The 25,411-nt window shown below is 38.5% G+C and overlaps 1 protein-coding gene across 2 annotated transcripts in view; it reads right to left on the bottom strand.

Moving 5' to 3' along the window:
- LOC145997404 (calpain-9-like) overlaps positions 1-25,411 on the bottom strand; it is a 219,654-nt gene that overhangs the window by 100,911 nt on the left and 93,332 nt on the right. For both annotated transcript variants that reach the window (XM_083134411.1, XM_083134413.1), the window contains exon 2: positions 25,316-25,388. In XM_083134411.1, coding sequence (XP_082990537.1) covers positions 25,316-25,388 — 73 coding nt within the window. The remainder of the gene's footprint in view (positions 1-25,315; positions 25,389-25,411) is intronic.

The raw sequence follows: 25,411 nt of genomic DNA, 5'->3' as shown, positions 1-25,411 counted from the left end.
AAGAAGTGGAGGTGGTTGTATTTTGGATTTTGGTTTTCTTACGTTACGTCGTTTTTCTGCGACTTTTTTTTTCTTTTTGGCTAATCCCAATGGCAAATGCTTTCGTTATTAAATTAAATGTGTGCATTTGTGCTAAGAGATTTAAACCTAACAGCCTAACCTAACCATGAAAGCATTCCGCGTTTAAGTCAGAAGATAAAATACGGCGCTTCACCAAGAAGGTATTTGAGTTTTGTGCGATGTTCTCATTTGTGTCGAGACTGAGAACATTTCGAGCCCAACAACTTCCTCTTTTTAATGCCTTATTGTCAATTCAAAATAATATCTGTGTTGGCCCTTCCATAATATGACGTAAACAGTACGACACAGCTCTAGACTTCCCATGACAATTTCCTACCTTCTGATTGTCTGTGGCAAGGAAGAACGTCATCAGAGCGCGGACTGCCGCGAAGACGACAGCTAGCCGCAGCACAGGAAGATCATCCTGAATTGTGATCCGTTAACCCACATCCCAAAGCGGTTGACGGATCAGAAGAACGTGGGAACTGCATTAAGGAGACGTGTCTGTCGTGTCGTCGTTTATAATTGGAAGAGCTCTGCATTTGAGGAAAAAAGCAATCTGGGAAGTTATTACAACCTCCGGCTACAATAAAATCGTCCACGAGGTTGCCAGTTTTCATGTTGTTTTCTAGATTTTCTATTTACTAAATAACATCAGAGGCAAGAATCTTGCAGTTCAAAAGTTAGCACCACGAACATTTTTGCTCATTCTAGACACAGTTCATTATTTAAAAAAAAACCAACAACTACAACTTGTAAATGAACACTTTTGTATGTGAAAATTGTACTTTTCTCATAAGAATAAGCTGAGTAAAATTGTCATATATATCATAACATGTATATTATGCATGGTGAACTGGCAGCTAAGGCCAATTGTAATAGTCTGTGTACAGCAAACCATATTGAACCTCGTTTATGTGGATCTTTATGTGTTAAAATGTAAACTCACTTTGTTATAAGTTCAAATATATGTATTTATGAAGTTCCACTCTTGACATGTGTATTTCTGTTTATGTCGTGAAGATTAAGACATAACAAAAACTGAGGTTTCAGAACCATTTGTGGTATTTCGAAGAGTGGATTTTGAACGAATAATGTTAGTCAAGATAGAGATTTTAGAGTATAAGTGAACATAACTCAATAATGTATAGATTGTACACGATTTGAAGATTTGAAATAATTCATCAGACCAGGGGTTGATCCACAATCTTTCATTTTTGGATTGTAAGTAAATTTGGCCTTTGTGAAAACTTTTAGGGAGTGTTGAAGAAATTTGGGATGGTGTTCGGGGCGTGTGAATAAATCGCTGCATGAGACTGAAGAAGATCTGGTAGAATTCAAAGGCTATTATTCTTAAGACTGAGATCAGAAGAAGGTTTGGGAGAATTCAAACAAATGCTTAGAACTGAGATCAGAGAGATTAGAAAGTTTTTTGGCAATTTCGAAAGCAATTACACCTAATGTTAAGACTAGAAAAAGATTCCGAACAATTCAAAGGCAATAATGCATAATACTGAGATCGGAAGAAGGTTTGTAACAATTCAAAGGTCACATGCAGAAGTCAGAAGATGAGTAAGGAATGAAAAATATTAATGTATATGACTGAGATCACAAGATGTTCTGTAAGAATTCAAAGTCAATCATGCATAAGATTGAGGTCAGAAAAAGACTTGGAAGAATTTAACGGCAATCATGCACAAGACTGAGATCAGAAAGAGATTACGAAGGTTTAGCAAATTTACAAGGCCAATAGATTAGATTAGATTAGATTAGATTAAGGATGCTATTAAAAGGCTAAAGAGTAACAAAGCACCTGGCATTGATTTAATACCAGCTGAGTTAATTAAATATGGTGGAAATTCATTAATATGTCAAATTCATAAATTAATTTGTTTAATATGGAATAAAGAAGAAATTCCTCAACAGTGGAAAGAATCCATAATTGTTCCTGTGTTTAAAAAAGGTGATAAAATGAACTGCAATAATTACCGTGGAATTTCTCTACTCTCAACAACATATAAAATATTATCTAACATTATTTTAACAAGACTAACCCCATATGCTAATGAAATTATAGGTGATTATCAATGTGGATTTAAACGTAACAGATCAACTACAGATCAAATTTTTCACATCAGACAGACACTTGAAAAAAAAACTTATACTTGAAAAAAAGTGGGAATATAATCAAAATGTCCATCAGCTATTCATTGATTTCAAAAAAGCATATGATTCGGTCAAAAGAGATAAATTATATAATATATTAGTAGAGTTTGGAATACCTAAGAAGCTTGTTAGTATGATAAAAATATGCACCAGTGAAACAGAAAGTAAAATTCGTGTGGGTATTAATATGTCTGACAAATTTACAATTCATGATGGGTTAAAACAAGGAGATGCATTATCTCCATTGCTCTTTAATTTTGCCTTAGAATATGCTGTTAGGAAGGTAAAAGAAACTAAAGAAGGACTAAAATTAAATGGTGTGACTCAGTTGTTAGCATATGCAGATGATGTAGACTTACTGGGGGATGATGTAAATACAATTAAGAATAATGCTAAAATATTTTTCAAAACTGCTAAAGAGATAGGTTTGGAAGTTAACAAAGAGAAAACTAAATATATGCTTACAGGCCGAAACCAAGTGTTAGGTAATAATCAAATCTAATTATTGATAACAACTCGTTTGAACCAGTTTCCAAATTCAAATACTTAGGAGTAATATTAACAAATGAAAATTATATTAAAGAGGAAATAAAAAGTAGGCTTAATTCAGGAAATGCATGTTACTTCTCTCTTCATAAACTTTTGTCTTCTCGTTTAATATCTAAGAAACTAAAAGTTAAAATATACAAAACAGTAATTTTGCCTGTAGTATTATATGGGTGTGAAACTTGGTCCCTTACATTGAAAGAGGAACATAAATTGAGAGTATTTGAAAATAAGATCCTTAGGAAAATCTTTGGACCTAAAAGGGATGAGGAGACAGGTGAGTGGAGAAGATTACATAATTTAGAACTACATAATTTGTATTCATGTCCAGATATTATTAGAATAATTAAATCAAGAAGACTTAGGTGGGCAGGCGATGTGGCACGAATGGGAGAGGAAAGAGGAGTTTACAGGATTCTTGTTGGGAAACCTGATGGTAAGAGACCTGTAGGAAGGCCAAGACGAAGATGGAGGGACAACGTTGAGATGGACCTAAGGGAAATCGGTAGGGATGGAAAAGAGTATATAGAACTTGCTCAAGGTAGGGAAAGATGGAAGGCCTGTGTTGCTGCAGCCATGAACCTTCGGGTTTAAGAAGGCTAGGGAGTTAGTTAGCAATAGATTAGAATATTTAATAAATACAAAAAGTTAAGCTAGAAGTAAGTTTTCTAACAAGAGGCACCGACATGTGGGAATGTGATCTGACGTCTGGGAAGGTATGGATGAAAGTCATTTTTTCACTCCTTCCGAACCTCGTCACCCAAGTAGCAGGATATCATGGGCGTGTGTGTGTTGGTGGTGGGGGAGGTGTCTGCGCATTAAGCTAGCAAGTGCACTCATCCCGGCACTAGTGACATGTTATGAGAAGCAAGTTCGTGCGTTGTTCTCGGAACAGCCTGTTCCTTCACCGAACCCGCATCCAGTTCCTTCTGGGAACAGTCATCCTCACATTACAGCTTCAAGTTACGACCTTGACAATTAAGCCTTTTCCTTCTTTTCAATTCTTCGACGCTGTAACATTAAGACAATCGTGCAAATCTGATCGTGACCTCCAAGCTTATAATTGCCCGATATGTGACGAATTGGAATGTGATTTGTTCCTCGCACACGAAGCAGTGTTGCCATTTCACTCGAATTCCTCGCGCAGCGCCCAGATTTGTAACTAAGCTACACCAAGGACGTGGCAATGACCTCGGCACACAGCGCGAAAGAACTGATATAATTAATAAACGCAGCAGGGTGTCTATAAAGTACTTAACCGTTTAGATTCTTGACTTCTGGTCTATATACGGCGCATTTGTGAATCTTAATGCATTTGAAAGGAAATTTATAGGAAATATTTAGGCTTCGCCCATACAGCCTAGAGGTTATAGCTTCAGAATTCCCGCGTGGAATTAATGTTCAAACTGCAAATAAATTAAGTTCGTTCGTTTTGAGTTAAGTTTATGCGCAATTATGCTAATCGGGACTGGACGCACAGTTTTAAGTAGGGCAATTAAACCTTTAATAACTCTGGTGGGGTCAATTTGACTTAGGCATGTAAGACAAAACTGGTTGCGTTGTAACTTAGGAAATTAACCCAAATTTTTTAAAGAACTTACGTTAGGTTCACATTTTATGTTTGAAATTTTGCCTTATAGGTGAACGAGGTTGATTCATGACATGGCTACCAAAGGTACCTGAGCATAAGTGGTTCTTTGCGAGGGTGTCTCTTTACTTTATCTAATCACCGTTTATTATTATCGTCGCAGTTAGCAAAAATGGGAGAAAGACGACGTAAAAAATATGAAAATACATGTGCAAATATAGCATCTGTTATACAGGGTGTTCGAAAAGTTACGTAACCCAGACTTTAAACGTGCGTTAACTTTTGTACAAAAAGCGACAGAGACATGAAACTTGCACTGGGTTTTTCATTTGTCTACGTGGATATTTTCTAAACATTAAACAAGAAAATGGCTCTACATGAACGTTCAGTACGTGGAACAGTTACTAAGGCGTAAAAAAGTGTTTGTACGAAGTAAAAACAAACATGGATAAAAGACACCTGTGGAGTCGCTTACAATAATTTTCAATGTGTATAGATGGTCTCTGTTGGTATTTCTCGAACTGATAAAAGAACGATAATATTTTATGCATTTTACGCATTATAAACGTTATATGGGGTAAATTATGGCAGTGTTCTTGGACCTCTTCTCTTCATCCTGTACCTTGATGATCTTCCAGAATATCTTTCCGATTCATGCAAAAACCTTCTCTTGTTCGCTGACGATTGCAAAATATATAGTAAATCTCCAATTTCAGTGACATGACACTTCTGCAAAAGAATTTAGATTCTCTAATAAAGTGGTGTGAATTATGGAACTTAAAACTCAACCCTCAAAAATGTACCATGATGACCTTCTCCTTAAAGAAAAACACATTTAATACTAAATATTTCATAAACAATAATTGTGTTCAAAGAGTTGCCGCACAAAAAGACCTGGGCGTCATATTTGACGAGAAACTTTCCTTTTCTGATAACATCTCTACAGTCACAAGGGGTTCAATGCGTATGCTGGGTCTTTTCTATCGTTTCACGGAAATAAACAACTTGACTGCCGTCAGCACCTTATACAAATCTTTTGTGTCACCTAAAATTGAATACTGCCCTCCGATCTCGTCTATAGCATGCCCCTCAAATTCAGATTCCTGGCCATTGTTCGACACCGAATTCCGTCCACATAACACTTGCAAAAGTCCATCCTCCTGCAAATGTTAAATGTACAAACTCCTCAAGAGAGACATAGACTGGCTGACCATATATTTCTACATAAAATAGTGAATGGCAACATCAGAAGTGACCGCCTTCTTCAGGAAATTCACATTCGTGTGCCTGCCCGTTCAACAAGAAGCACTCAACTTTTTGCTTCTCAGAAGCCGAGATTGTGTCTCATCCAGCGCTCTCTGCCCATAGACTGCCCAGTGAATATAATAATCTAGGAAGCCAAATAGACATTTTTGAAAATCTGGACCGTTTTAGAAGATAGTTAACTAAAAGTATGTAAATCTCTTAACCACATTTAATTTTTCTGTTATTATTTTTGTTGTGTATTATGTTATTATTTTTGTCCTTAAGTTCTATAAAATCGTTCCAATGTAAAATGGCTAACGCTGTATTTGGAATCTTGTATTAAATAAATAAATAAATATTCATTAAAAAGTATTTTTTTTAAAAAAAAAATAGAGGTGTACTGGCAACATTGGTCGCGTCAGAGGGCAATACCAGGTGTGCCAGACCAATCAATGTCCTGATAGACAAAAAAATGAAATTTGTCACACAAAAACTAACCTACATATCTTTTGGTACGACGCTTTGTATATGACGTCACGTTCTATACATAAAAATAGCAAAAAACATCTCAAACACAAAAGATTCTCAGTTACATTTTTGTTTGGGCCAAAAAACTTCTGTACCTGAAGGAAAAACGAACATTTATATATATTTTTCCTCCGTTGAAATCAGAAAACATGAAGAAAAAAAATAATAATGATGCAGCGTTTAGTTTCAAGAAGGTTATATAATTTAGAACTGCATAACTTGTGTTCATGTCGAGATATTATTAGAATGTTTGAATCATGATGGCTTAGGTGGGTAGGCCATGTGGCACGAATGGGAGAGGAAAGAAGAGGATTCTTGTTGGGAAACCTGATGGTAGAGAGACCTGTAGGAAGGCCAAGGAGAAGCTGGGGGGATAATGTTGAGATGGACCTACAGGAAACCGGTGAGGATGGAAAAGATGGGATCGATCTTGCCCAGTATAGGGACAGATGGAATGCTCGTGTTGCTGCAGCCATAAACCTTCGGGTTTAAGAAGGCTATAGAGTTAGTTAGTCACTTTAAAGTTCACTTTATAGTAAGTAGGGGTGTGCGGTATCCCGAAAAGTCGATACCGGGATCGGGAGGAAAATTCTCGTCCCGATCCTGACTTCGGGAAACGATTTCTAGACTTTTCGGGATTCCGAACAGTCTGGACATTCAAAATGGTCATTTCTAAAAGTGGTTAATTCTCGTTTATTTCTGCATTTAATATGGCCTTTCATTAGTTTTTATTCCAGAAATGCAAAAAATAATCACTTAAAGGAAAATGAACTGTAGAATTCGAGATTACCACGGGAAGTTGTGAATATTTCTCGTCGACCGAACCTAGGGGATTTTTTTAAAAAAATTCCCGTCCCAACAAAAAAAAAAAATCGTCCCGCACACCCGTAATAGTAAGTGAAGGGTAAGATACTATCTCAGACACAAAAACAAGAACAAGTAGGTTGACAATACCGACTACGCGGAATCACATGATGGTTTCGGGAGACCACCAACGTTGAGGGAAATGGACAGCAAGGAACATGTTTCACTTCTCGTTATTCTTCGTAAACAGGTACACAGTACGGCAGGACTTTTTTTTTCGTTACGCAATAAAAGAAGAACCATATCCGTTTGTGAGAATTGCAAGCTCTTACATTAATGAACTGACATGATGTTCCAAGTATTCTGGCATTTATTACATAGGACTTCCAGTGTCTGTTGGAACTTGCTTTAGAACTATCGAACACGCAGAGTTCAAATTCGGCGTGTTACTGTAGCGTAACGCTTGTAATGACTTCTGTTGAAGACGGGCAGTTAGCGACTGCAATTCGAAGGTATGCTAAAAGCACCAAACCTGACGTGCCTAACCTACTCACGTATGCATCTAACAGCAGAAACAAACATGTAAATAGGTTAGGCAGGTTACGTCTTGCTTATTTTTTATATCAGATGCATACGTGAGTAGGTTAGACAGAGCAGGCCTGGTGCTTTTAGCATATTTGTCCAAGTTGCTATATCTGTCGCTATCCGCTCGTCAGCCAGAGAACCACCAAGATTGATATATGCTGGATAGGTTCATCAAGAACTTCGTCTGTTCTTGTTTATGACGTAGATTGTAGATACTGCATGAGTTATCAACAAAAGAAGGTTCTTTATATCAATTACCGGCTTTTTAATTAATAAACTAACTAACTCCCTATCCTTCTTAAACCCGAAGGTTTATGGCTGCAGCAACACAGGCCTTCCATCTGTCCCTATCTTGAGCAAGATATATATACTCTTTTCCATCCCTACCAATTTCCTTTACGTCCATCTCAACGTTGTCCCTCCATCTTCGTCTTGGCCTTCCTACAGGTCTCTTACCATCAGGTTTCCCAACAAGAATCCTGTAAACTCCTCTTTCCTCTCCCATTCGTGCCACATGGCCTGCTCACCTAAGTCTTCTTGATTTAATTATTCTAATAATACCTGGACATGAATACAAATTATGTAGTTCTAAATTATGTAACCTTCTCCACTCACCTGTCTCCTCATCCCTTTTAGGTCCAAATATCTTTAGGTCCAGGATCTTATTTTCAAATACTCTTAATTTATGTTCCTCTTTCAATGTAAGGGACCAAGTTTCACACCCATATAATACTACAAGCTTTTTAATTAAGTTTACTAAATTCTTTGCACTGTAAGAAAGAATACCTGTTGCTGCACATAGTGTACATAATGTACTAAACAGCGTGGTGCTGATCACATCACCAACAAAATGACCGATATCGAGAATGAGTGGGCTCTAAATGTGCCTTCATGGGACGGTGCACAGGGAACTTGCCCCTATTTTTCTATGTGAATATTATCCATGGCGCACACTGCTATTAGGTGTCTTAAATGCAGCTTCAACTCATATTTCTGCAACCTTTACAATCTTACACCCAACATTGCAAACGCGTAAAAAGAAAAATGTTCAGACTTGTTCTACACCAATTAAACTAGGTTTTAAAAACTAAGGTTCTCATGAAAAACTTCACTTTCTCCATTTTGTATTGAGGAAGTCCAAATATTGTGTGTGTGAATGGAGAGTGCGTATATAATTGATGATTATCAGAGAGATGATGTGCCTTTTACTGCACCATACGCAACAGCGGAAGAAAAAAAAGCACAAGTGACCTATTTCACATGTCAGTAAACGCACACGCGCGCTATTACGCAACTTCTTGTGACATGGCCGCATGGCTGACAGTGTTGCCAACCTATGTTCTAGATATTCTTTAAGCCTTTTGGCTAATAGCGACGATGGCAATGAGTGATGAAAATGATGAATGGACAGTAGGCCACCTATGCCCAGGCCGGGAGACCCTATATGCATTATGAAATATTCAAATTTCAGTTTTTTTAAAAAAATGTTGCATCCCGTATTTTGTACATTACCAAACATGCTGTCAAATTATGGATATTTTAGGCGAAGATTGTTGGTAGGGAAAATATACCCTCTCCCAACAGGATTTCGCACCCTGGTGATGCCTACCCAGGGTTCGAACTTGGAACCTCTCACTTCGTAGCCCCTCACCCTGTTCACTATACCACGGAGGTAGTTACCGAAGACAAGCGCTGGCAAAACATGGACACGAATATCCCTCCGCTTAGTGAAATGGTGCTGTAGCTGGCAACACTGATCCTCGGGGTAACTGAAGCTTATAAAAAGAGAATGGGTGCATATGTAGTTGAAGTGAAAACAAGCGCTGGTACACAAGGGATAAAGAGGCAGAATGGAGGGCGCGGTGTGAACCATTGTTCCAGATGAATGAAGGATCTTCCTCGTGTTACGTAACAATGACAACCAGCGCCACTGTGTCGAGAATCTGAAACTGCCAACTGCTAGATCCCGTGATGGATTTGTGACACTCGGCTGAATCTAGAACTGCTTCAGCTACGGGCAAAAAATTTATTGGATCGGAAATATGGCCAGCTGTGAGATATATTAACTCTTTCCCCCTTCCAAATCATTTTTGGGGCATTCCAGGAAAAATAATCGTACTCTGTGTAAATAAAATATATAATAAAAATAACCCAAATCATTCTGAAAATTATTATTGTTTTATATTATAATTGCATTAAGGTTTAAATGTGAATGCATATGATTTGTATATTTCACCAACGAAAATTATTAACATCTTGCTATATACTTCACAGACTAACTTTGCTACACTTCTAAAGCGTCGCGCAAATTTCGTTAAAACTTTTCGTGCATTCAGGCTATGCCATCTAACTCAAGTTTTTTTATTTATTTGTTAGCATTGCTAACTTAGCTGACACCACAAAGTACTTCATAATTCTATGAAATCAATTCATTATGCATATTTTAATCCAATCTCGTCTAGAATCTTACATTTTATGTGTGAATGTCACACACGTAACGCTTTTAACAAATGTGTCAACTTAGAAAGACTGAAACACGTCATGATATTTTTTTTTTAAAAAAAAAAATACAAAATATAATGTAAATAAAGTTCCAATTCCGTAATCTCGTTCTTTCGATTTTAAACGGATTTAACAAATGAATCATGTTAATTGTAAGGTTTTGTCAATAAATCAAGTGTTGCATATTCTACCTAATCTAACATTAGTCATGTGAATTTGTATATACACTTTAGACAATTGAGTGAGGATCATTACTAGGGAACGGAAGTTTAGGTAAATAAATGTTGTTTTTTTCTGCGATAAGATAGAGACCCTCGTTTTCTGCCAACATTCTGATCATAGCCTTATATGTCAACACAGCAAATTTTATTTTACATAAAAACACATATTTTCCAGTTTTCAGTACATAAATACATACTTTGCAAATTTTCATTTTAAATACATAAAATCGCTCATTGGCTTCAGCTACCTCGAAATCCTCGAAGGAAAAATGTTTATTTTCCGCAACTCTTTCATATCGACAGTGTTCGGTTTGCTTTGTCTTTGAACATGCTCGCTGGCAGACTTCTGGCGCCTCGCCTACGATCCTATTGGGTGAAAATATTACCCCCACTGGATCTAACGCACAAGTGCTAATGTCTAAATGTACAGAAAATTTTGGGAAAAAACCAAGGTTTTCAAACTTGGTGCCAAATTGCACGTGTTTTGGAAGGTCAAGTATGAAGAGAAAGCCTTGGAAAACTTCAGCATTAATGACATTTCGTGCTTCAAATATGCAAGAATTGTTTCTTGTGGCGTGGAGCGTTTTTCTCACAATATGAGATGCTTTTCAGAGATAATCGTCACAGATTTACAATAGAGAAGTTAGAAAAAAAAACTATTGTGATCCACTGCAACTCTTCCAAAAAATAGCTCGCTAAGAGGTAAGCATTTAGAAACTGATTTCTAAAATGCATGTAATATTTTGTTTTTACCAAATGTTTTTTTGTCACATATTTTCCTCTTTTTATCACATATTTTCAACATTTATGACATAAAAAAATAAATATTTCTGAGCTTTTTAGCACATAAAGTTTCGTTCCCTAATCATTACTATGTTGCTGGCAACAACACTTCAGCCAGGACATGATGCTCAGAGGAGAAGCAGAAAGAAGGCAGAGAATTGGTTCAGACTCGAAGCCTTGCTGGCCGAGCGCATTGAGTCTCACCAGCGAATATTCCGACTATGATTCCCGTTACAATTAGAGAATGAAAATTGAAGCAAAATAAAAATGCAAATATTTGCTAACAGGTTAACTGCAGTGACTGTGACGACCTCCATATCTCCTGGATATGTAAACTGCTGCACTTCTTGGCTGGCTTCGTCCGAAAAACGTGAATCTCTGTTCCGACATACGCCACTGTGTGGATCCAGTGACGCGAACGAAACAAAAAAAAATCTGTTAGGAAGAACGCAGACGTCCAGTAATTGGACTCCAAGACGAGAGGATATAAAAGAAGTGAATCACACAACCGGTGCACTGCAAAGAACGCTCCCCGTATCTTTAAAAGCGCCACCACTACTGTTGCATAAGGTAATCGTTTGGGACTGACCACTGCTTATTGCACGGGAAGAGACCGTCTGAAGCCAGCGGCGGGCAGTAAAGTCTTGAGTAATTGTGCCGCGAAGAGTTCATAACGGGGTTATGATGTAATTGCTTGCAGAAGGGAAAAAAAAACAGTCACAATCTTCTCGGATGCGACCAGCAGGTCTTTAAAAAGATGCTGCGTCAGTGTTGCAAACTCACGAATTCGTAAAGTGATCGTTAAAATTTCGACTGCTGGGGCATATATATTATATCTAGCGATGTTAATTCTGTCGCCTTGTAATAATGGGGTCCTGGGTTCGATCTCCAGTGGAGGCACAGTGGTTCATTTGTTTTTACTACGTTTTTCTGCCAGTTTTGGCTAATCGCGAAGATGAGGATGAATTATGATAGGATGAAAGGACAACCACAAGAATATGAGGGGCATTACAGCGTTAAGTGCTAACATTTTACACGCAAAGTTCAAGGTTCTAAACATGAGATTGGATTGAAATATTCATAATGAACTGATTTCATAGAATTACGAAGTACTTTGTGGTGCCTGACGTACGCTGAATGCATGATAAGGATTAGTGTGTCACATCATGTGTGAAGATTTCAAAATATAACAAAGTTTGATTTCATTTGTCTGTGAACCGTATAAGGTACAGATACTAAAAACTAACTCTCTAGCCTTCTTAAACCCGAAGGTTTATGGCTGCAGCAACACAGGCCTTCCATCTGTCCCTATCGTGAGCAAGATATATATACTCTTTTCCATCCCTACCGATTTCCTTTAGGTTTATCTCAACGTTGTCCCTCCATCTTCGTCTTGGTCTTCCTACAGGTCTCTTACCATCAGGTTTCCCAACAAGAATCCTGTAAACTCCCCTTTCCTCTCCCATTCGTGCCACATGGCCTGCCCACCTAAGTCTTCTTGATTTAATCACTCTAATAATATCTGGACATGAATACAAATTATGTAGTTCTAAATTATGTAACCTTCTCCACTCACATGTCTCCTCATCCCTTTTAGGTCCAAATATTTTCCTAAGGATCTTATTTTCAAATACTCTCAATTTATGTTCCTCTTTCACAATGAGATGCATTATCTCCATTGCTCTTTAATTTTGCCTTAGAATATGCTGTTAGGAAGGTAAAAGAAACTAACGAAGGACTAAAATTAAATGGTGTGACTCAGTTGTTAGCATATGTAGATGATGTAGACTTATTAGGGGATGTTATAAATACAATTAAGAATAACGCTAAAATATTTTTCAAAACTGCTAAAGAGATAGGTTAGGAAGTTAACAAAGACAAAACTAAATATATGCTTACAGGCCGAAACCAAGTGTTAGGTAATAATCAAAATCTAATTATTGATAACAACTCATTTGAACCAGTTTCCAAATTCAAGTACTTATGAGTAATACTAACAAGTGAAAATGATATTAAAGAGGAAATAAGGTACAGATGCTAGTAATTTTTGTTAATGATTTTTTTCTAATTATATGCATTCACAAACATCTAAGCCTTAAAGCTATTAAAAGCAATACTAATTTTCGGATTAATTAATTTTGTTCTTTGTATGGAGTAGAACCACTTTTCGTGGAATGCGTTATGAGGGGTCCAGAACACAAGTAGAGTAACTTCATTCAAGACACTTTTGAGAAAAAGGCACATTTAGATAACTTAATGCTATGTTTAACCATTGGGGCACAAAGATAGTGCTGCCTCTATGAGCAAGAATTTGAAACTTCCTTCTAGCACTGAAATGTTGATACTTCACAGTTCTAAGTTATACATGTAACTCCATTTCCATGAAAAGTGGAGTTACGCCACATGTGCCCAGAACACCCTGTGGAAAGGACGTTGACATTTGGGCACGTAACCTATCTGCGCATGAAGTACTGGGTGATTCGAAAGTCCCTTAACACCTTCTATAAAACGTAAAGGAGTTAGACTGAATACAATTGGTCATGATAGAAACAGGTTAGGTCTACGGAGGGGAACCATATTGGTGTGTCCGCCATATTGAATTCAACTCAAAATTTTTAAATGGGGAGGGGCGATGTTATATATCAAGGCTAGAATTTCACGAGAAATGCAATGGTGACGGTTTTCTCAACTTATCTTTAATCAGGGAAAAAGTTATGACTGCATGATTGCAGCAAATGTCCCGTTTTCCAGGTGTGAGAAACCAGTGCGAGAATGCGTGAGGAATGCATCGAGCAGTGGCGCATACAGAGTCCAACATCTGGACTATCTCACTATGTCACGGGGTCCTACGCTATGAATAGAAATAAATTTACCAACTCATAAGAAATCAGGTTGCCAACTCATAAGAAATCAGGTTGCCAACTGAAAAGAAATCAGGTTGCCAACTCAAAAGAAATCAGGTTGCCAACTCAAAAGAAATCAGGTTGCCAACTCATAAGAAATCAGGTTGCCAACACCAGAATCAGCATAATCATCACCTCACTAACATGAATAATATTATTTACAATTTCTGATCGATTTTTCTCCTCTATTTCATTCTCTAGACTTCAGGCTTCGCAGATAACTTAACTAGCCTAGAATATACGCTCCTGGCATCGAGATCGTACTGCTGTCTGGGGAGAGAGAGAGGATCACGTGCCATTGCAAATGATTTTAATCAACGACACCCCCAACGAGGTCCAGGATCGCATGTGACAGTTTCACAATTACTCCAAAAGCTCCGGGAGACAGGATTAGTCAACGACAGGCGACGATCAGGACTTCCACCGATGCCCAAACTGGGATTCGAACAAGTGACACCTGGAATGCTCAGAAAAACTGCAATATTGTTTTTTATCTCTTCACTAATATCCCCAGAAAAGGCTAGCATAATAATCACCACCCTTCCTTGAAATACGTAGTTCGTGTAAGTCTACTTTATGCTCAGCTAGGCTAATCGGGACTGGACCTACAGCTCAAAATAGGATCGAAATCAGTGTACAATCTGCCTCTATCGAACCCGGGTCCCTTTGATTACAAGGCTATAACGTTGCCACCAGGCACGTATCTAGAAATGTTTCGGGGCGAGGGGGGGATCCGAACCAAGTGTCTCAGGAATAATAATTATAATAATAACAATAATAATGTTTAAATTAAAATAATTATATTAAATCAAATTAAAATTATACTAATTACAATACATAAATTAATATTATATTATTATTACACGAATAGGTAAAAAGACTGTATAAGAATAGGGATATAACCGCATATTCATTACGTAGCTTACCTGTAGTTAAGAGCGGAATAATTTACATAAAAACAAGTGCCCTGGCAATGAAATTAATGTCAAATAGATGAATAATTGAATATTTATCGAATAACAAAAGTGATGTTACATGTAGTTGGAGAAAAGTAAGTTTCTGATTAATATTTTATGTATATTGTTTTGAGTAGTAGTGTATAAATCTTCTTCGTAATGTAATTCAAAGCCGTATGATCACAATATAACCCTTGTCTTCCAATAAGTCCAGAAGAAATTATACGTACAACAAAGGCTAAACGAATATATTTTTATTTTTTTAATTTTAGTACTTGATAAGTCTATCGGAGGGTACGGGCCGCTGGGCCCCCTAAATACGTCCTTGGTTGCTACTACATCAAAGAAGGATTGAAAATCAGTGAAGAATCCCGGCGCCTGGTGCTTTCCGCATCTAGTAGGAAACACTGCTCGGTGGGAGAAGGGTACTCATTATCGGGTGGCCAACAAGCTTCATCGAAGACCGCCGGACAAAGAAGGCCGTTGATCCGTCAAGAAGACCAAAAAAAGCACTTCGGTGATGCGCTTTTGTTTGTGAGCTTCCCAACAATACGCAGGTGGTGTCTGTCTGTCAATTGTTATCGGCGGCAGTGTGTCAGGCGTTAGTGTCCGCGGCCAGTGGGACAGAACGTGACGGCTTCATGTAAAGGGGATATTGAGGAAGATCGGGGCTTAAGCCTCTCCATTAAGATAATATTGATAACGTTGAGATATAACACCTCTCCAGTGTTGTCCAGGGTGAAGCAAAGGAAAGGTGACGTGTTGCCTAAGTACTTTCATCAGGGGCGGCGCCAGGGGGTTGCGAAGGGCTGCTTGCGCACCCTATAGTTTTCTTCCGCGGTTTAAAAAGTTTAAAAAATGACATTTACACCAAAAAGGATCAATTTTTTTAAAAAAAATGCCTTAACAAAGGCTTCCCACTTTATTCACTTACGTGTAAAACACGTTCATATCTACTTATGAGATGTTTCTACCTTACCAAAAAAGAGATGCATTTGCATCAAAATCCTAGCCCTAGTTGAAACAATGATTATTCACCACTACGACGTAAATGATCCTTAAATACAGAGCACTCCCTGACATTCGCTACGAGACTCGGCGACAAGCGGCCCGGCGTCAGCGATTGTCTTTCCCGGTGAACGGGGTCCGCGACAGTCGCACGTTACAGGCCTTTCTTTTTCGCTCTCCCTGCCTTCGCTCTCTTTCCCATTCTGTTGACGTTGCAGACTGACGCCAGTATAATCCTCCCTCGGAAGTTGTGTTGTGTTGTGTAATATTGAGTATTGAAGAGAGACCACACTATTATTGTATGCAAGATATTGATACTAATGTGATAGGGAGCCACATTTACTTCTTTGTACTTACAAACGTACATGCGGTCAGAGGGAGCAAGCAAAAATTCATATAGTCATCAGCATATTTTCATAGAAGCCTACTAAAAGTTGATTGGTATTTGATGTACAGTAAAACCTCGTTAATCCGGATCCTGATAAGTCGGACTTCGCTTAAACCAGACAGGCGAAAAAAGGGCAGAATGCAAGGTTTTAAATGTGGCTAGAAGTCAACAATCGCATTGCATGTACAGTATTGATTTACATTTTACTATACTCTATGTATTTAGTCCTATGCCCTTTAAATACACCATAATAAACGTGTTTTGTTTCTATAAACGGAGTTTTAATGCACTTTCTACTGTTCTTCTAGGTTATTTCAGTTAATCCAGACTTTCGTTAAACCGGTCAACTTATCACCCCATGTGTCCGGATTAACGAGGTTTTACTGTATTAGCTAAAGCATACATGCATTTTTACTTTATTTTCAACATAGCACCGCATCAGTAACCTAGATGGATAATCCTGTCGCCCCAGCTGAATTTCAGGGTGGCAGTGAATTGAGTGTATTCTGAAAATTTGACTCGATTTACCGCAAGAATTCATATTTATTGTATATATTTAGTATACACGTCCACCTAGGTGAATTATATACAGGGTGTCATCTTAATGGCGCCCACGAACCACAGAAACAGTTAGAAGGCATCAAAACAAACAACTTTTCTCAGTAACATTTTTATCGTTGGTGCGCAGTTTCGGCGCTGCAGACGTTTAAAATGCCCGTTTTACCGCCTGTATGCTGGCAACCCAACACCCTCGACTACAGCCCTGGTTATATATAGGAAAATACGGGTTGGCTGGGTGTCTTCTAGCTTTAGCTACCCCCTTTCTGAAAGTCAGTATACGCCACTACCTGCACCACTATTCCGTATGTCCCGTGACCTTTGAATTCGCCAACAACTGTGTGTTTCGAATAAACGCTTACTCATTGCTTTTAACAAGCGTCTTTTTCGTTTTCTTCCGTTTCGCTATACATGTACGAACATGACAGCTCGCATATTCAAGCCATTGAACAGTGAAATGCGTGAGGTTTATTATTGCCTTGCAGACACAAGCACACGACATGAACGTGAGTTGTATCGAGCCACACACAGACAGAATACGAGCACAAAAGGGAATTGAACGTCAAGGGTCATTTTCTTAGATAGCTTAAACTTCTCTTTATCCGGTTTACGATCAAGACGGGAAAGAAATCGTGCAGGGCTTGGATCCAACCGTCTTCCATTGACCTGTCCCTCCAAAAGCGAGAAATGCAACAATCTTATCTGGAGCAGTCACGATTGTTGTGCCACGCCCTTCGGACCTTCTTCCTCAACTCTCTACCATTCATCGTTAGTTCCTTACTTTGCTTATCGTAGTCCACCCCTCTTGAAGTCTTCACACGCGGCCGCATGATGGCGCCATCGCCCAGTGCGATGAGATTCTTCTAGGTGCAAGGCAGGTGCATGCGGGTAAGTCAATTGACGACAGTAAACGATCATTGGTTGGCGAAATGACATCACTGGTGGATCCTCACTCGTCTTGGTAAAGCTTTTGGAAATGGACCGGAAGAGGTGGCAGTTTCGAATTGTACGCACTACTTTCCCTTCAAGTGATTGTTTTTGCCAGTAGCTCCCCCCCCCCCCACCCCGCAACTTTCAGTTGTGCGTGCCTACTTTTTCTTTTTTCTTTTTTTCCTTTCTAAGGTATTAATTCACGCCTACATTTATATTAAGTATGTACAAATATGAAAAAAAAACATGTAAGTTGAATCAATGCAAAACTGGTAGGGAAGTTAACACAACAGACAAACTGTAAATAATTAAACATGAAAATACATGAGTTTTAAGAAGAGGGTCATACGTCGCTAACAAGTCTACCATATCGATGTTCCTGAGAGCCAAACTACAGGTGGATAGTGTTATTATTGCATCTATTTTTTTTATTGATTTCGCGCCACTTATCCAGACCTTATTGCAACATTAGTTGAATATATGTATGGTTCTTCCAAGCACTATATGCCATACATGCATTCAAGTGATATTCAGTACATTTCGTGTTTCTTGATATTTTTTTTTTACTTAAACCTCTCCAATCATTAATTTTCCCTTTACACCAGGCATCATTAAAGTGCTTATCGAACCTATCGGCAAAGAACAATAAACAGCGTCTAAAATAGATCAGTAGCATAACCAAAATCTCTGGTTGTAGTGCTAGCGTATTATCGGAGGTTGAAATATTCAGATAATAAAGGTTTTCTTCTAAGCTGGTAATTCACATTCTATTTTTCTAGAATTTTATGTTTGCAGTTGTAGGCGCATAAAAATATATGTTTGGTTGAAAATATATTTTAACATCGAAGGGAAAACTTTGTGAACTATCGGTCTTTCTTAATCTATCATTCTTAATGCGCCCCCGAAGCTCGTGCGCCCCCCCCCCCCCCCCCGCACGGTTTTTTGCACTTCTGAAATAAAAACTGTCCATTTCAAGACATTTCATGCACTTATAGCGAAGAAAATATCAAGAATTGGCATCTTTTATATAAGTAATTTGGAATTTCTCGGCTTTTCGGGATTCCCGAAGTCGCGATCTGACCTTAGATTATTATTTTTCTTTTTCCAGTATCTTTCGGCACTTAAAAACATAGATCGGAGGTACCACGAAGGATAGTAAATTAAAGTGGGCTCTGCTTGATATCTGTGCATTGTGGAAAAGTATGAAAAGGCAAAGAACTGTTCATCAACAAAATGATAGATGTTTATGGAAAAGAAGCAAGGCGAATCCAGTTTCTATCTGCATAGTAGGCTCGAGTGTGAACTTGTATACGTCAAAGTATTTGTAATTAAATTTGAAATTATGATTTGTAAAGTAGTAGTAGTAACAATTAATAAAAAAGGGGTGATATATGAAATCTTACTCTGCCCTCCCTGAGAAAAAATCGTGCGGCCGCCCTTGCTAATCACCACTCATCTGCATCGTCGCGATTAGCCAAAGGGGAAGGAAAGCTACGCTGAACAACAAAAACACAAATACTTCCCACAGCCCACCGCGAGGGATCGGGGAGAGTACTGTAATGATAATTTCCTCAGGTCTGGTACACACCACGTGATTAAACTTTGATCTCTGGGCCTTCGCGATGATGAAAATTGCCGGGGATGTAATTTTGCGGCTTTTGTGATGTCGACCCGCAAGGAGTAGGAAGTAAGAAGCCAAAATCACTCTGTTCCACTTTCGTGTGATTGAAGTTTTTCCCCTTTTGTGGTTACCTTTCTTCATCCCGTTCTACGGAAGTTGGGAATTTCGAACGCAGTCTTCCAAAATACAGTCTTGCGGGTTCAAGACTACGAACCATCGCAGTGGCAGAGACCGTTGAGTGCTGGACTCATGACCTCGCCCTCAACGGTCCCAAGTTCGAGTCCTCGTGTACTCGGGGATGCTCTGTTGTGTGTCCCTTCATCAATTAACCATATGTTAATCTAGGATTCGACATTCGGATATTGGGTTCAGAATTCAGATATGTCATCTAAGAGTTATTATTTGGATATCGAAACCTAGGTTTGATATTAGGATATCGGATCCTGGATTTGAGATTCGAACATCTAATAGGATTCAGGATTTGTATATCTGATCTAGGATACAGGATTCAGATATCTAATCTAAGATTTGGTTATCAGATTCAGGATTTGGGATTCGAATAATTGATAGGATTCAGGATTTGGATATCTAATCTAGGATACAGGATTCAGATATCTAATCTAAGATTTGGTTATCAGATTCAGGATTTGGGATTCGAATAATTGATAGGATTCAGGATTTGGATATCTAATTTAGGATACAGGATTCAGATATCTAATCTAAGATTTGGTTATCAGATTCAGGATTTGGGATTCGAATAATTGATAGGATTCAGGATTCGGATATCTGATCTAGGATACAGGATTGAGATATCTAATCTAAGATTTGGTTATCAGATTCAGGATTTGGGATTCGAATAATTGATAGGATTCAGGATTCGGATATCTGATCTAGGATACAGGATTGAGATATCTAATCTAAGATTTGGTTATCAGATTCAGGATTTGGGATTCGAATAATTGATAGGATTCAGGATTCGGATATCTGATCTAGGATACAGGATTGAGATATCTAATCTAAGATTTGGTTATCAGATTCAGGATTTGGGATTCGAATAATTGATAGGATTCAGTATTCGGATATATGATCTAGGATACAGGATTCAGATATCTAATCTAAGATTTGGTTATCAGATTCAGGATTTGGGATTCGAATAATTGATAGGATTCAGGATTCGGATATCTGAATTAGGATACAGGATTCCGATATCTAATCTAAGATTTTGTTATCAGATTCAATATGGCCTCCCCGATGGCGCAGTGGTAGCGTTGTCGCCTTGCAATCAAGGGGTCCCGGGTTCGATACCCGGTGGAGGCACAGGTTGTTCGGATCCTACTTTAAACTGTAGGTCCAGTCCCGATTAGCCTTACTGTGCATAAAGTGGACTTAAAACACCAAATCAACTCAACATCAGATTCAATATTTGGGATTCGAATAATTGATAGGATTCAGGATTCGGATATCTGATCTAAGATACAGGATTCCTGTATCTAATCTAAGATTTGGATATCAGATTCAGGATTTGGGATTCGAATATATGATAGGATCACAATTTATATATCTGATCTAGGATACAGAATTCAGATATCTAATCTAAGATTTAGATATCAGATCCAGAATTTGGGATTCGAATAATTGATAGGATTCAGGATTTGGATATGAGATCCAGTATTCGGGATTCGAATATCTGATAGGATTCAGGATTTAGGGTACATGATTCAGATATCTAATCTAAGATTCACGATTTGGAAATCATATCCTGGATTTGGGACTCTTATATCTTATCTAAGAATCCGGATTTAGAGGTAAAGGATGCGAAACCAGGATGCGGATGCGGATGGGTTTTTACGACCGGGTTACGCTACTCATTCGTAGCTCCCCAATTTCCTCACGATGATGGGTGGCCACTGGTCCCATACACCAGCCGAAACTTCAGGAGAAAAGCTGTTGCGCATCCTCCAGGAGACTCGGACCTGCGCGCGTCCCGTAGCCAGAGCCCAAAGCATGACCGCACGACCACGGTGGGACATTCGGATGCGTATACCCACCCATAATAAGGCCATATGCAAAAAAATGTACGCAGCATTACACTCACTGTACCGCCAAAAAACATCTTACCCCAAGAGGTAAAGAAAACATTTGTTGAATCGCTAGTTTTGTCGCAAATAGACTACTGAGACTTGACGTATGTTGACCTCAACGGTGAACTAGCAGGACGTCTACAGCGAATACAAAATGCATGTGTACGTTTTATTTATAATTTGACCACCTTACCCCGGCTATCAAAGACAGGCTGGTTCGACCTTTCAACAAGCCGTCGCTTCCACGCTCTTACAGCGCTCTACAAAATATTGCATTCAAGAGAACCCCCCTACCTACTTTCACGATTTCAACCCCTAAGCGCAGCACACACCTTTGCTACCCGTTCGCGAAACAACTCTCTGCTCACCATCCCCTTCCACAAGACAGCGCTTTACGGAAATTCCTTCACTGTCACTGCCACCAGAGCGTGGAAACGACCTCCCTAATGACATAAGAAACTCCTCTTCTCTCGGCAATTTCAAATCAAAATTAAGAAAGCATCTTCTGGAGGCAACTTACCAGTACTGAAAACAAGGAAAGACAATAAAATGAAACCTTTCTTCATCTAAATTTGTAGGACAAACACCGACCGATTTTTCTGCATTTTAAGTATTTTTGTTACGTGCGTTCATGCTGTACGTGTATTCTTACGTTTCTTACAGCATGTGTATTTTTGTGTTTTGTCTTTTTGTGGGTTTTTTGTGTTGTTTTTTTATATTTATTATATATATTTCGCAAACTGTTAGATATTTCAACTAAATTTGTAAAATGTGAAGTAGAGATGGTTAAGTGTAAGAAAAGGCTTGTGCCTTAACTTCGCCATCCAAAAGAAGTAAATAAATAAATAAATAATCTGTTACTCCAGACGAGGCCCAGAACAGATCAGGCATCGCGACTGACAAGACCAGAGAATGCCCTGAGCTTCGTCCCATCACCGTACTCGATCGCTGGACAGCTGGTTCACCTGCATTTGTGTACGCGCGCTGCATTTTCATTTGGATTAGTTTCGTGAAACTTTGTCTTCGTTATTTACCTCCGCATATCCCTTCCAGGGAAAGCACAGTTTTTGAAGGTAGTCGTAAACAGCGATTCGACTCTTGATATGCACCGTGTGTGTTCCAAACCACCTGTGGCGCCCAAGCGAGACGAATACAACCTCATAAAAATGAACGCTACAGGACGTATCAACGGTGTATAAAGTAACGGGAACCGCCGGCGACCGAACAACGCCGTACAAAAGATATCCAAGTTGCCTGCATAAATCATGTGAACTTGACCAATGTAAATAGAGGTAGATTGGATTTGATGCATTCTGTGAGGCCATGACGCATGTTACATATTGTTCCAGCGTAGTAAGGACCGCCATTATCAAACCGGGGATTATTAAGGGGCATCTTAAAGCTTGGATTGCGGTATGGTGGCAAGAGGAGGGTTGTTTATGGTGCGTTGTGTGGGGAAAAGATGTTAGTGTGCTTGCTGCAGGTGTTTGACTTGGCTACAGGTTTGCGCCAACCTCCTTAGCGGAGTGGGTAGCGCGCTACGACGCCAGTGATCCAGGGTTCGTATCTTGGCCTAAGCATGGGTGTTGTGAGTGTCACTCCATAAATTTCATCACATCATCACTCATCCTCATTTTTGCGATTAGCCAAAAGTGGGAAAAGCGTGGTAGAAATTCACCAAATTAATTGGCTACAAGGTTACGGGAGGAATACTTTTTGATGAGGTGCAGGAAAGGGCGTTACCAAATGGAGGGGCTACTTTGGCCTGGGCCTACAGCTGATTGATTTGATTGATTGATTCAGTTTATTTTACTACGTGTTTTGTGCCTCTTGGCTAATTTGCGAAGATGGGGATGAGTGATGAAATGATGAAATTGATGAATGGACATTCACAAACAACCAGGCCCGAGCGGGATTCGAACCCGGGACCGGGACTACAGCTCAAAATGAGATCCGAACCACCACGCAATGTCTCTCCAGCGGGGCTCATTTTTATTGCATGGCGGCAATGTTAGCTACTACTGCATCGGAACGGTCCTCAAAGCTTAATGTTAATAGTTCTCGTGGAACACATGTTCGTCATTATTACTTAAGTACAGGGTGTCTCACATAAAACCAGCACGCCTACAATGAACGATAGATGTGATCCGTACCGGTATTTTTGGAACACCCTGTATTTCAACCTCTACAAATGAAGCTCACGGTTTTGAATATAATTGATCAAAATATTCAAAGCTACTGAAATTATTAGCTGGAGGCTGTTTGCTTGAGCCTTGAAAGCTATCTGGGGGATCTTTTATGTAATTATTCTTACCTGGGGAGGTACAATCCCCCGAACCTCCCTCCACTAGGTGGCGTGGGAAAACAGAACTTAATAATTCTGATATTTAAATCAAAGCCCCTCTAGGACAAATCGTTAAGTGAAGGGTGCGAAATCCTGTGGGGACGGGGGGATTCCCCCACCAAACAATCTTGGCCTCAAAAATCACCCCCACCAAAACTTTCCGGCGGGGAGAGTTTCTCTTATAACAAACAAAAGATAAGCAATTTATTTTAATTTCAAATATACTTTACTAAGAATAATATCGAAAACACACACAAATTAGTGTAGTTGTGAGTGTTAAATGCTTTATCTCTCTTAAGAGATTATTAACAAATCTACATCAATACGCACAATAAAGGTAAAACAGGAATGCAAGAAAATAATAACTATGAAATCTAATTGATATATATATATATATATATATTAACATAAAGCACAAACTAAACAAAAACGTACACATAATAAAACCACTTGAACTATTTCATAACTTATTAACATCTTTACCAGTTAGTAAAGGAATTAGATAGCTGCTTTGCAATATCTGATATGTATACAAGTAACAAATTAATGTCCCTTATGTAATTAATAATAATAAAATAATAATATATTTTAATTGAGTAATTTATTTTTACTTTTAATAACACTACAAATATGTATATCGTATTATTTACACATATGTTTGTGGGGGAGGGAGTTTGTAGATTAAGAACTTTGTAGATTAAGAACTTTCTCCCCCCATCACCAGTTTTAAATGATTTCGCACCCTGTTTAAGTGCAAATGTTTTTTAGTACAACGAGAAGAAAGTTTGGATGCAATAACCAAATATTTGTTGTAAATAGGCGACAAATAAAAATGACTGTTCAACAGAACCATATTTTTTTGGTAATCATGTACACTCACCGGCAATAAAAAGGGTACACCTAGTTCCTGAAATGCTCGCTTCACCACAAGGCGTTAGGTGTGTTGCATAACTCTACGGCAGTGATGGAAGTTACCATTTATAATTTGCTATAAAAATCCATGTATCACCGCAGAGTTAGGCAACGACACGTTGCAGGGACGCGAATATTTCAGGAACTAGGTGTATCATTCTTATTGCCGTTGAGTGTACATTTGTTGAGAATTACCAAATAATATCGTCAAAATTTGCTAAAGGATAAGATTGTTTTTCTCTTACCGTTATAAAAATGCTAACTAGTCCTCTTTTATTAATTCAAACAAGCCTCTTATTATTTTTTATTCTCTCCAAATGGAGGGAAAATTCGCCCCGGGATTTTGTGGGACTTTCTTCGGGATTCATTAACAAATCCCGCTTTATTAGCTTCAATTTCAATATTTAATTGCACTAGAGCAAAAAATCGTTCTTCAATTGGAAAAAAATTAATTCCGTTTAACAATCTTATTAGAGGATGCGCTTAATATTACTTTTAGGGGTGCTACTCCTAACACTTTACAAATAACTCGGTTATAATATTAACCATATCTCTGTGTGTAGTTTATTGTTGATAATGTACTTACCTAGATAATGTAGACTGCTTGTCGTCAATACGTGCAGGCCAGCCATTCAACCAATGCCGCATCGGGGCTCCATCTGTGAAGAGGAAAATGAAACTA

Source organism: Lepisma saccharinum, chromosome 13 (assembly GCF_977018435.1).
Source record: "Lepisma saccharinum chromosome 13, izLepSacc3.1, whole genome shotgun sequence".
In the NCBI taxonomy this organism is placed as follows: Eukaryota; Metazoa; Arthropoda; class Insecta; order Zygentoma; family Lepismatidae; genus Lepisma; species Lepisma saccharinum.
Note: the sequence above shows the minus strand (reverse complement) of the source record. Positions and strands in the feature narration are given on the sequence as shown.